The sequence below is a fragment of the Oncorhynchus mykiss genome, chromosome 9, assembly GCF_013265735.2.
Source record: "Oncorhynchus mykiss isolate Arlee chromosome 9, USDA_OmykA_1.1, whole genome shotgun sequence".
Classification (NCBI taxonomy): Eukaryota; Metazoa; Chordata; class Actinopteri; order Salmoniformes; family Salmonidae; genus Oncorhynchus; species Oncorhynchus mykiss.
The window spans coordinates 65050969-65063428 of NC_048573.1; the positions used below are offsets into that span (position 1 = coordinate 65050969).

Here is a 12460-nt window from a genome sequence, read left to right on the forward strand (position 1 = left end):
TGTTCTTTCTGGATTCCATTAGAATGATGATCACAGAGAAAGAGACAGGGTTTTGTTCTTTCTGGATTCCATTAGAATGATGATTGTAGAGAAAGGAACAGGGTTTTGTTCTTTCTAGATTCCATTAGAATGATGATCACAGAGAAAGGGACAGGGTTTTGTTCTTTCTGGATTCCATTAGAATGATGATCACAGAGAAAGGGACAGGGTTTTGTTCTTTCTGGATTCCATTAGAATGATGATCACAGAGAAAGAGACAGGGTTTTGTTCTTTCTGGATTCCATTAGAATGATGATCACAGAGAAAGGGACAGGGTTTTGTTCTTTCTGGATTCCATTAGAATGATGATCACAGAGAAAGAGACAGGGTTTTGTTCTTTCTGGATTCCATTAGAATGATGATCACAGAGAAAGAGACAGGGTTTTGTTCTTTCTGGATTCCATTAGAATGATGATCACAGAGAAAGAGACAGGGTTTTGTTCTTTCTGGATTCCATTAGAATGATGATCACAGAGAAAGAGACAGGGTTTGGTTCTTTCTGGATTCCATTAGAATGACATCACAGAGAAAGAGACAGGGTTTTGTTCTTTCTGGATTCCATTAGAATGACATCACAGAGAAAGTGACAGGGTTTGGTTCTTTCTGGATTCCATTAGAATGACATCACAGAGAAAGAGACAGGGGCAACAACTCTTACAATTACAACTATTGAATCCTGCAAGATACTGTTCTTAATTATACTACTACCTTTTTTAGCAAAAGCAGAGATGCTGCAAAAAAAATGGTACAGAAGTCTATATCGGTCTGCTAATACGAATAAAGGCCCAGTGTTACACCTATATATTTTTTGTAATCTGATTTTTCAGGGGGTGCTACAGCACCCTCAGCACCCCTACTTTCCGCAGTTATGCATAAGGACCTTATATTTCATATCAGCAAGAAATAATTGATTTGTTTTATTGATACTCAACTTTATAGGGTTCCCACACAGCCATATGTCCATGTTACAGAGCTTGTTCACGGAAAACAGACAGAATGCAGAGTAGACTACCTATGCGAATTAGCTATCTGCTTCTCTGAACACTGACAGATGCCACAAACTTGATGTCACTGAAAAATACCATTGGCTGCAACTGTGGTAAAACCAGTTAAAACAGTGTCCAGTAAAATGTTGTTTTGCATTTGTGAAAAGATTGTGATTTGATATGAAAGTAAAGGGATTTATGTTTTTATAACTGTACTGCAATTGATAATCGATTCACGTTTAGATGGAGTATTTGGCTGTTTTGGCTTCCAGAGACAATTCACCCTTTAAACAGAACATATAAGAAAGTCCTTGGAAGGTGGAACGTTAGGCTCCTAAATCCAATATTGGGAAACTGCAAGGTTTCCAGTAGTTACCACAGCCATAAAGTCTAAATTGCTCGTAAAAATTCATGAAAAGAAATGTGCTATTAACACTTAATTTAAGGATAGGGGGTTAGCCATAAGGTTAGTAGTGTGGTTAAGATTAGGTTTAAATATCACAGTTTAAGAAGATGAATTGTATAAAGGTTTACGACTTTGTGACTGTGGTAACTAATGACGACCCAACTTCAAGTGCAGAGATGGAAGTCATGCACAATCGGGATAGAAAAAGAAAGGCTGCCCCCAAGTGGTGAAACTGAAATCAGAACCCGGAAATAGGTGGTGAAATTAGGACGTTGTAGGACACGGTTTATCGGAGCTATCTCCTCTTCTTACTCGTAGTTAAATAACTTTTAAACCCTACTTTAATTTTAAAGTGTCATGGAGCATGTATCAAACAAGATGGTAAGCATATCAGTGAGGTTGTTTGACAAGTTTCGGTAGCTAGCATAATACAAAAAGGATTATGGTGAGCGAGATAGCTAGCTGTGTGTCTAGCTCTGGTCCATTGAGTTACGTGCGGCTTGAGCTTCCTTCATCGCCCTACATGCAAATATATGTTTTAGAATTAACCCAATATAGACCACAGCATTTCGTTTCCAATGGGAACTAGTTGTGGAGAGTCGACTCCAAAAGATTCGATTCCTCGACTTCTATTTCTGGGTGTCAAGCTTCTATTCCGACTTCTAAGATTCTGTATTTTTGCAACGGATGAAACTATTTTCCGTAGACTACTTCGAGAACACAAACTCTCGAATCTTTCACAGGGAGAGAGATGGGAGGGGCACAGCCTGGCCTGTCTGCCACCTGGCAGAACCGTGCATCGGTTATCAAAAGATGTACGGTAGGCTATCGCAATTTACTGGTTTTGTAATGTCTCGCGCAAATTCACTAAAGTAGGGGTTATCAATGAAAAGGCTGAGATATTCTACACGCATTAGACCAAAGACACACTAGTGTTTTTCATGGAGAAGAGAAAGGGGAGCAGGCGAGGGAAAGAGGATTGGAGCAGGTAGAAAGTCAGAACCGTGCTCATAGTCTGTATCTTGGGCATCTATCAATCAATGCCTTCTAAATTCACCAAAAGTATATCCAAAAGTATATTAAAGTAGGCTATATATTAGGCTATAAATGAGTATGGCTAAGCTATTCTTAATAGTGCCAGCGAAGGGGAACAGGTGAATTGAAGTTAGCCAAACATAGCCAAATGCATCAGTTGAATTGGGCCTAAATGATCTTATTTAATGAAACCCTGTCTAGCTATATATGTCCTAGGTCAAGGCTCTCCAACCCTGTTCCTTTCTGTAGGCTTCTCCTCCAACGCCAGTTGTAACTACCCCGATTAAGTTTATAAACCAGCTAATTATTAAATCAGATGCGCTAGACTCGTTTTGAAGTGAAACCCTACATGATGGTAGCTCTCTACGAACAGGGTTGGAGAGCCCTGTCCTACCTAGGCAGTAGATCGCAAAATATCATCCCCGCTAAACATTTTGGAAATGGCAAGTTCACTTTCTCATCCGTAAACACAGTCAAGTGGAAATACGGTTGAGTAACTCAAATCAGCAGGATGTGGTACATTGTTATTGGGAATAACGTCTAACATGGATGGATCGCTAAAATCATGTTTATGATAACACTTTATACATTTAAATATTATGGGGAGACCTATACATTTGGCAGCCAAGCACGAGTTATCAGTGTAGCGTATTGTCGTGTGGACATGACGTTGAAATTAACGAAATATCTGCAGGTCTACAATAAAAGCCTCCAGGCTCCCGTCATAAGAGTCCATTTGAAATAATAATAATAACAATTACAGGGGGCAGTTTGGAAATACTAATCCTGTGTGAATTGGCCTCTGGAATAACGCACATGCTTGGATAATAGTTACAAAACCAATGCCTAGTAGTAATATCCGTCCAATAGGGCTGTAACATGGCAAAGAATAGGTTTATCAGAATAGTGTGTGCCGCATCACATGGGATCCGTCAAGGCTGCACACAGCGGAAATATTCCAGTTTCGACACATCACCTTATATATTCAAACAAAATGGGCAGCCTCGTGCTCATATCAGTCCTCTAGAATGCAAATGTAGTCTTCCTAATAGGATTGCAATAATGAGATGGTGTGTATGTTTGTGCGCATCCGTTTGTGTGTTTTGGGAGTCGACTCCAATCACAGGAGTCGGATTTGGAGTCGAATCCAAAAGTCCTGGAGTCTTGCGCCACAAATGAGTCATAGTGGGCAGGACAAGGGGGGCAGCCAGGGTACTGGTACAGTGTCAACATGCCGGGGGCACCGGTTAGTTGAGGTAATATGTACATGTAGATAGAGTTATTAAAGTGACTTTGCATAGATGATAACAACAGAGTAGCAGTGGTGTAAAGGGGGGGGGGGGCATGCAAATAGTCTGGGTAGACATTTGATTAGGTGTTCCATCTTATTGCTTGGGGGTAGAAGCTGTTTAGAAGCCTCTTGGACCTAGACTTGGCACTCCTATACCACTTGCCGTGCGATAGCAGAGAGAACGGTTTATGACTAGGGTGGCTAGAGTCTTTGGCAATTTTTGGGGGCCTTACTCTGACACCGCCTAGTATAGAGGTCCTGGATGGCAGGAAGCTTGGCCCCAGTGATGTACTGGGCTGTTCGCACTACTCTCTGTAATGCCTTGCGGTCGGAGGCATAGCAGTTGCCATACCAGGCAGTGATGCAACCAGTCAGGATGCTCTCGATGGTGCAGCTGTAGAACCTTTTGAGGATCAGAGGACCCATGCTAAATATTTTCAGTCTCCTTTGTATTTCCCTCTTCATGACTGTCTTGATGTGCTTGGACCATGTTAGTTTGTTGGTGATGTGGACATCAAGGAACTTGAAGCTCTCAACCTGCTCCACTGCAGCCCCGTCGCTGAGAATGGGGGTGTGCTCAGTCCTCTTTTTCCTGTAGTCCACAATCATCTCCTTTGTCAGTGATCATGTTGAGGGAGAGGTTGTTGTCCTGGCACCACACGGCCAGATCTCTGACCTCCTCCCTATAGGCTGTCTCGTCTTGGTCGGTGATCAGGACTACCACTGTTGTCATCGGCAAACGTAATTATGGTGTTGGAGTTGTGCCTGGCTGTGCAGTCATGAGTGAACAGGGAGTGCAGGAGGGGACTGAGCACGCACCCCTGAGGGGCCCCTGTGTTGAGGATCAGCGTGGCGGATGTGTTATTACCTACCCTTACCACCTGGGGGCGGCCCGTCAGGAAGTCCAGGATCCAGTTGCAGAGGAAAATGTTTAGTCCCAGGGTCCTAAGCTTAGTGATGATCTTTGAGTGCACTATGGTGTTGAACGATGAGCTGTGGTCAATGAATAGCATTCTGACATAGGTGTTCCTTTTGTCCAGGTGGGAAAGGACATTGTGGAGTGCAATAGAGATTGCATCATCTGTTGGGGCAGTATGCAAATTGGAGTGGGTCTAGGGTTTCTGGGATAATGGTGTTGATTTGAGCCATGACCAGCCTTTCAAAGCACTTCATGGCCACAGATGTGAGTGCTACGGGGCGGTAGTCATTTAGACAGGTTACCTTAGTGTTCTTGGAGATAGATATATATCTATCTGACTCATTGTTCTATGACAATGAGTCAGTTACTCCAAACTCGTGAAGGTGACAAACTGACATGTTTTCATTTTCGTCAAAAACAACTTTATATTGAAGGAGTGTCTTTGATTTGACCGCCTGCACATGCGCAGTTCAGCGCGAGACGATGTGTTTCTACACATGAGCTTAGCTAGCCAACGTCACCATATTGGAGAAGCAGTTTTAGCTTATCTTCAAACCAGGTTTGGTACCTTAATTGGGGAGGATGGGCTTGTGGTAATGGCTGCAGCAGAATCAGTGGGATGGTATCAAACACATGGTTTGATGCGGTTCCAGACATTATGATGAGCTGTGCTTCATACTGTACCGAAATAATCATATTTCAGATGTGTATCTTACTTAGTTTTTATTTGATTACTTTATTATTTTGAATTCCTTAAAGTCGTCATCTCTGCTGAGGCAGTCGAAGCCAGACAACGTTCTGTGTTTTCCATACTGTACCGTCTTTAGTCATTCTATTTAGCTAGGCTTGCCTGCCCAAGCATGCTGCAAAGATGTCTGACGAAATAATAATAATAATCTAAATCTACTTTCACGAACAGTCTCTATCCCTCTCTCTTGTCGTTGTGAACATGTCTATCTTATGTGGTCTGGAAAAGCCTGGAAAAACAGGTGCAATGGATTATGGTCATTGTAGTTAATTACTACGTTTCTGTGCTGAACTAGGTTGAATATTTGCTTAATGAAACCTACAGCTCCCTTCAGCCCAGAGTCCCACATAGTTATTGACTTGATTTCTGTCAACAATTATTAGATTTCTCTCTAGAGAAATGGCACGTTGGGCTCACAAAAAAAACTAAAAACTAAATGGAGTACTTGAACTGATGTCGGTCAATTAGTTGTTTAACCAACATTGAGTTGTTGTTTTTTGTTATTAATCACTCAGCACTTCATACTGATGGCTGAACGAACCAGAGGTAACTCATTTGGGGGTTTTAAGACTACAAGCTGGCGAGCTCTATTCACCCCTCCATATAGGGCTTTTTTCTCCACCATTTTGTTTAGTTAACAGGCTTCAATATACTTTTGTTACTCACCAAAGTAAAGATGTTGCTGGAGTGCTGACTAACTTTTCTCTGAATGCCGCTAGAATAGCTGTAGGTCACATATGCGTCAGATGCAAAATGCACGTGGATGCATCCAGAATGGAAGAGGCATTCATTGCGGCATCTCGTGGTGCAGATCCAACGCTCAACTCTATTATTTTTTCTTTTGGAGAAACAACAGTTTGCGCAGACAGAGAAATGTTCTAGCCGATTTCATGGTCAATCCAACATCTAGCATTTACAGCGACGCGGTCGCCGCAGAAGTCAGAGCGTTCAAACTTCTTGCACTTCAGGGCGCTGTCATAGTGATTCAGGGCCAGTGGTGTCAAGTACTTCAGTAAAAAATACTTTAACGTACTACTTAAGTAGTATTTATGGGTATCTGTACTGTATTATTTATATTTTTCAGAACTTTTACTTTGACATTCCTAAAGAAAATATGTACTTTTTACTCAACATTTTCTGTGACACCCAAAAGTACTCGTTACATTGTGAATTCTTAGCAAGACAGGAAAAGTGTCCAATTCACACACTTCTCAAGAGAACATCCCTGGTAATCCCTACTGCCTCTGATTTGGTGGACTCACTAAACACGCATGCTTCATTTGTAAATGATGTTGGAGTGTGCCCCTGGCTCCGCAATTGTGTCACAATTAAGGAGCCTCTGGACCACATTTCGCGGAACAAGCATAAATCGGCTTTTAGTTAGCACTCTAGTAACAAATTCCTCCGTGGGGTGAATGGAAAGATGCAGGCTGTTGAAGAAAATCATCCGGACATATTGGCCTGGACCAGAGCTACTAATGTTATCTGCCAAGCTTATGCTAGCTGTTTAGCTATCTTTTGGAAGCAAACTTACAAAATGTACATTGGTGTCCAAGAAGGTTGCTACCTGCCAGATCTTTGGTTTAATTTGAAGCCTTTGAAACAAACAAGGGAAGTATTTTGCTGCCTCGTTCACGTCTTGTCGGAAACTCTGACATCTCTGACTTGCTAACCTTGGCGGGAGAGTGGTATCAGAATCAACCAATGGGAAGCTCTACGCAAATAACTTACATTCATTTGAACTCCGAGGTCCCGAGTTTCCGACATGACTTAATGGTGGCATAACACCTGCAAATCTGTGTACACAACCAATAAACTTTGATTTGACTTGTAGTCCTCTCATCCAGATGAGATGACAACCCTAAGCAAACATCTTCTTTAGATAGCTAGTATGGACACCACGTTTACATAACTTGGCTTTATGTTATTTATGTTGGTAGATATTCACAATAACTCTCTTTATGGTGCCGTTAGTAATGGAGTCTCTGTCTCCACAGCCTTTGACTGAGCCACAACGGATAAGACAGGAGTGAAGAGACCTCCCTGCCCCTAACAGTCACACTTGGACAAACCCATCATGTTGGTGACAGCCTACCTGGCCATGGTGGTCCTATTGGTGCTATGTGTCGGTCTGGAGCTAACGGCACGTCGCCTCACCCCACCTCAACCCACCCCCTCTGCCATGGGCACCAACCCTGCCTTCCGTAGGTTCCAGACCGTGTTCCTCCGAGGCTACCTCTTAGCCTTGTCAGCTGACTGGCTGCAGGGGCCATACCTCTACAAGCTCTACCGCCATTACAGCTTCCTGGAGTCCCAGATAGCCATCCTGTATGTCGTTGGCCTGGCCTCCTGTGTGCTGTTTGCCCCCGTGGCTAGCTGGCTTCCTCAGGTAACAATAACCAGGACCACACTGTAAATAAATCAAATTAAAATGATCTAAGTTTATTCATCAAGTACACCGTTTACTGCAGGTATAAATGATGCATTGTAATGCCTACTTGCAAGCTCCCTCAACAGTGCAGTGTCAATATAATCCAAATTTAAATGTAAAAAAAATAACAAGTAGTAGAAGAAAGTGGTATGCATTTTAGTAATAAAACTGATACAGTATAAATTATGAATGTGCTATGTCAAGTGTGACTATTTAGAAATATGAAATCAATGGTGTCTTGGGTGGGCAATTGAGTAAAATAGTATATAAATAGAACAGCACAGTTGACTGTGTGTGCTTGTGTGTCAGGGTTGACTGTGTGTGCTTGTGTGTCAGGGTTGACTGTGTGCGCTTGTGTGTCAGGGTTGACTGTGTGTGCTTGTGTGTCAGGGTTGACTGTGTGCGCGCTTGTGTGTCAGGGTTGACTGTGTGTGCTTGTGTGTCAGGGTTGACTGTGTGCGCGCTTGTGTGTCAGGGTTGACTGTGTGTGTGCTTGTGTGTCAGGGTTGACTGTGTGCGCGCTTGTGTGTCAGGGTTGACTGTGTGCGTGCTTGTTTGTCAGGGTTGACTGTGTGCGCGCTTGTTTGTCAGGGTTGACTGTGTGCGCGCTTGTTTGTCAGGGTTGACTGTGTGTGCGCTTGTGTGTCAGGGTTGACTGTGTGTGCGCTTGTGTGTCAGGGTTCACTGTGTGTGCGCTTGTGTGTCAGGGTTGACTGTGTGTGCGCTTGTGTGTCAGGGTTGACTGTGTGTGCGCTTGTGTGTCAGGGTTGACTGTGTGTGCGCTTGTGTGTCAGGGTTGACTGTGTGTGCGCTTGTGTGTCAGGGTTGACTGTGTGTGCGCTTGTTTGTCAGGGTTGGCTGTGTAGAGAGTCCATGTAAATAGTCTTTAAGGTGCAGGTCTGAGCAGGTAGACAGCTAACGTTAGCCGTTCAGCAGTTTGATGGCCTGGTGGTAGAAGCTGTCTCAGAGCCTGTTAGTCCAAGAACCGATGATCCGAGAGCCAATAAAAATAAGTCCTTAAACCATTGTTTCCCAATCCTGGTCCTGGGGACCCAAAGGGGTACGCAGTATTGTTTTTGCCCTAGCACTAACACACCTGATTCAAGTAATCAAAGACTTGATGATTAGTTTAATCAAGTTTGTATGTGCTAGGGCAAAAACCATAATGTGAACCCCTTTGGGTCCCCAGGACCAGGATTGGGAAACACTGCGTTAGATTTTTTACAATGTATATGTTGTTGAACTGCTACGACTGAGGTAACTCTATGTATTTAAAATGTGTATTAATTAATTCAGGTCCTGGGGCGGAGACGGACCTGCCTGCTCTTCTGCGTGGCCTACTCAGCCTGTTGCCTCACCAAGCTGTCCCGTGACTACTTTGTCCTGATCCTGGGTCGCGTGCTAGGAGGCCTGTCCACCTCTTTGCTCTCCACAGCCTTCCAGGCCTGGTACGTGCACCGACATGTTGACGTCCACGACTTCCCTAAAGAATGGATCCCCAGTACCTTCACCAAGGCTGCTAGCTGGAACCACGGGCTAGCGATGGGGGCTGGGCTGGTGGCTAACATGTTGGCTGAGTGGCTCCACCTGGGGCCTGTGGTGCCCTTCCTCCTGGCCGTGCCCTGTCTTGGGGCCTGTGGCTGGGTGGTGCTGACTGATTGGGGCCTGGAGGAGAAGGATGGAAGCCTGGAAGGGGACAACAAGAAGCCCTTGCTCGGTCCTTCTAGTTCAGCACCTCTGGCCCGGGCTTCTGCACGGGCCCGGTTCTGGCGCAGCTGTCAGGAAGGCCTCCGCTGTCTCTTATCAGACAGACGGGTGATGCTTCTAGGAGGAGTCCAGGCTCTATTTGAGAGTGTCCTCTATATATTCATCTTCCTGTGGACCCCCGTCCTGGACCCCTATGGCCCTCCGCTGGGCATGGTCTTCTCCTGTCTGATGGCAGCCAGTATGGCGGGGTCCCTGCTCTACCGCCTGGCCACCTCCACCCGCTACCGCCTTCAGCCTGGGCACCTCCTCTGCTTCTCCATGCTGCTCGCCTTTTTCTCCTTCTTCATGCTCATCTTCTCCACTGCACCGGGCCAGCCCAGACCCCACGAGTCCCTGCTGGCCTTCCTGCTGCTGGAGCTGGCCAGTGGCCTCTACTTCCCTGCTGTCAGCTTCCTCCATGGGAGGGTGATCCCAGAGGAGAAGAGGGCCGGGGTGCTGGCCTGGTTCAGACTGCCTCTGCACCTTCTGGCCTGCCTGGGGCTGCTGGCGCTCCACAGGGAGGTGTCGGGGACCGGAGGGGGTGAGGGCGGTAGTGGAACCAGGCATATGTTTGGTGGTTGTGCTGTTTTGATGCTAGCTGCACTCTTGGCTGTGGTCAGTCTCTTTACACTGGGAAGGAACGATGTGGATCTCAGACTGGATGGACCCAAAGGAGAGGGAGATATATGACATTTAGATTCAGAAAACTGAACTGTCCCAACATTGGGCAATGCCATGGAGGAGGAGGACTAGGAATACACTTACTGCTTTGTTTACAGCGATGAAGAGTTGTTTGGGAACTGAACAACTTTTGTATGACTGAAAACTGAAGCTTAATCAACATAGGAGTTGCTAATATAAGACAATGATTTAAAATAATCTGGTGTTGGTAAGGTATATATTTTTTGTTGCAAGATTTCCTGATATTTATTTGTTTTAATTTTGTTAAGACTAGCAAATATCTTGTTAGATTGTTGAGTATATGAAGAAAATGTGTTTATTTGGATTTACTATGTGGCGGTCTGCATCTTGTCAAGGGGTTGGGTTAAATGCAGAAGATACACTTTGGTTGAATGCATTCAGTTGTGCAACTGACTTATTTCTTTAAACACACACACACACACACACTCTGACGCACTTGCTTGTGTATTAATGTTGCACCAGTTGGTAGCTCCAGGATGTTATTTATATCTCAGCCTGACCACGTTATAGGGTTTATCAACTGCATTGTTCAGGGTATACCTCTCAGCCAGGGCAGAACAAGGCTTCCATCACTAGCGTTGTTCAGGGTGTACCTCTCAGCCAGGGCAGAACAAGGCTTCCATCACTAGCGTTGTTCAGGGTGTACCTCTCAGCCAGGGCAGAACAAGGCTTCCATCACTAGCGTTGTTCAGGGTGTACCTCTCAGCCAGGGCAGAACAAGGCTTCCATCACTAGTACAGCTGCTTGCTCCAGCAGAAATATCACCCACTCTAATATCACATAACAAGTACTTCAGTGTATCAATTCAGTTTCAGCTGTAACTTTGCAATCAATTGACATTACACATTGTCAGTGTAAGGAAAATACACTGCTCAAAAAAATAAAGGGAACACTAAAATAACACATCCTAGATCTGAATGAATGAAATATTCTTATTAAATATTTTTTTCTTTACATAGTTGAATGTGCTGACAACAAAATCACACAAAAATGATCAATGGAAATCAAATGTATCAACCCATGGAGGTCTGGATTTGGAGTCACACTCAAAATTAAAGTGGAAAACCACACTACAGGCTGATCCAACTTTGATGTGATGTCCTTAAAACAAGTCAAAATGAGGCTCAGTAGTGTGTGTGGCCTCCACGTGCCTGTATAACCTCCCTACAACGCCTGGGCATGCTCCTGATGAGGTGGCGGATGGTCTCCTGAGGGATCTCCTCCCAGACCCGGACTAAAGCATCCACCAACTCCTGGACAGTTGGATGAAGCGAGACATGATGTCCAAGATGTGCTCAATTGGATTCAGGTCTGGGGAACGGGCGGGCCAGTCCATAGCATCAATGCCTTCCTCTTGCAGGAACTGCTGACACACTCCAGCCACATGAGGTCTTGCATTAGGAGGAACCCAGGGCCAACCGCACCAGCATATGGTCTCACAAGGGGTCTGAGGATCTCATCTCGGTACCTAATGGCAGTCAGGCTACCTCTGGCGTGCACATGGAAGGCTGTGCGGCCCCCCCAAAGAAATGCCACCCCACACCATGACTGACCCACCGCCAAACCGGTCATGCTGGAGGATGTTGCAGGCAGCAGAACATTCTCCACGGCGTCTCCAGACTGTCACGTCTGTCACATGTGCTCAGTGTGAACCTGCTTTCATCTGTGAAGAGCACAGGGCGCCAGTGGCGAATTTGCCAATCTTGGTGTTCTCTGGCAAATGCCAAACGTCCTGCACGGGGCTGTAAGCACAACCCCCACCTGTGGACGTCGTGCCCTCATACCACCCTCATGGAGTCTGTTTCTGACCGTTTGAGCAGACACATGCGCATTTGTGGCCTGCTGGAGGTCATTTTGCAGGGCTCTGGCAGTGCTCCTCCTTGCACAAAGGCGGAGGTAGCGGTCCTGCTGCTGGGTTGTTGCCCTCCTACGGCCTCCTCCACGTCTCCTGATGTACTGGCCTGTCTCCTGGTAGCGCCTCCATGCTCTGGACACTACGCTGACAGACACAGCAAACCTTCTTGCCACAGCTCGCATTGATGTGCCATTCTGGATGAGCTGCACTACCTGAGCCAATTGTGTGGGTTGTAGACTCCGTCTCATGCTACCACTAGAGTGAAAGCACTGCCAGCATTCAAAAGTGACCAAAACATCAGC

General features: G+C 45.3%; 1 protein-coding gene across 3 annotated transcripts; it reads left to right on the forward strand.

Moving 5' to 3' along the window:
• Positions 1 to 1635: 1635 nt before the first annotated feature.
• On the forward strand, positions 1636 to 10906 carry LOC110532679 (molybdate-anion transporter-like). 3 transcript variants are annotated; one of them, XM_036988699.1, is made up of 3 exons: positions 1636 to 1812; positions 7422 to 7813; positions 9152 to 10906. In XM_036988699.1, the coding sequence occupies exons 2-3, from the start codon at positions 7502 to 7504 to the stop codon at positions 10289 to 10291; spliced, it is 1452 nt and encodes a 483-aa protein (XP_036844594.1). In that variant the 5' UTR covers positions 1636 to 1812; positions 7422 to 7501; the 3' UTR covers positions 10292 to 10906. The 3 variants fall into 3 exon arrangements, with proteins under 3 accessions (XP_036844594.1, XP_036844595.1, XP_036844596.1); XM_036988700.1 differs by lacking the exon at positions 1636 to 1812 and adding an exon at positions 1869 to 2251; XM_036988701.1 differs by lacking the exon at positions 1636 to 1812 and adding an exon at positions 1869 to 2246.
• Positions 10907 to 12460: the final 1554 nt, after the last annotated feature.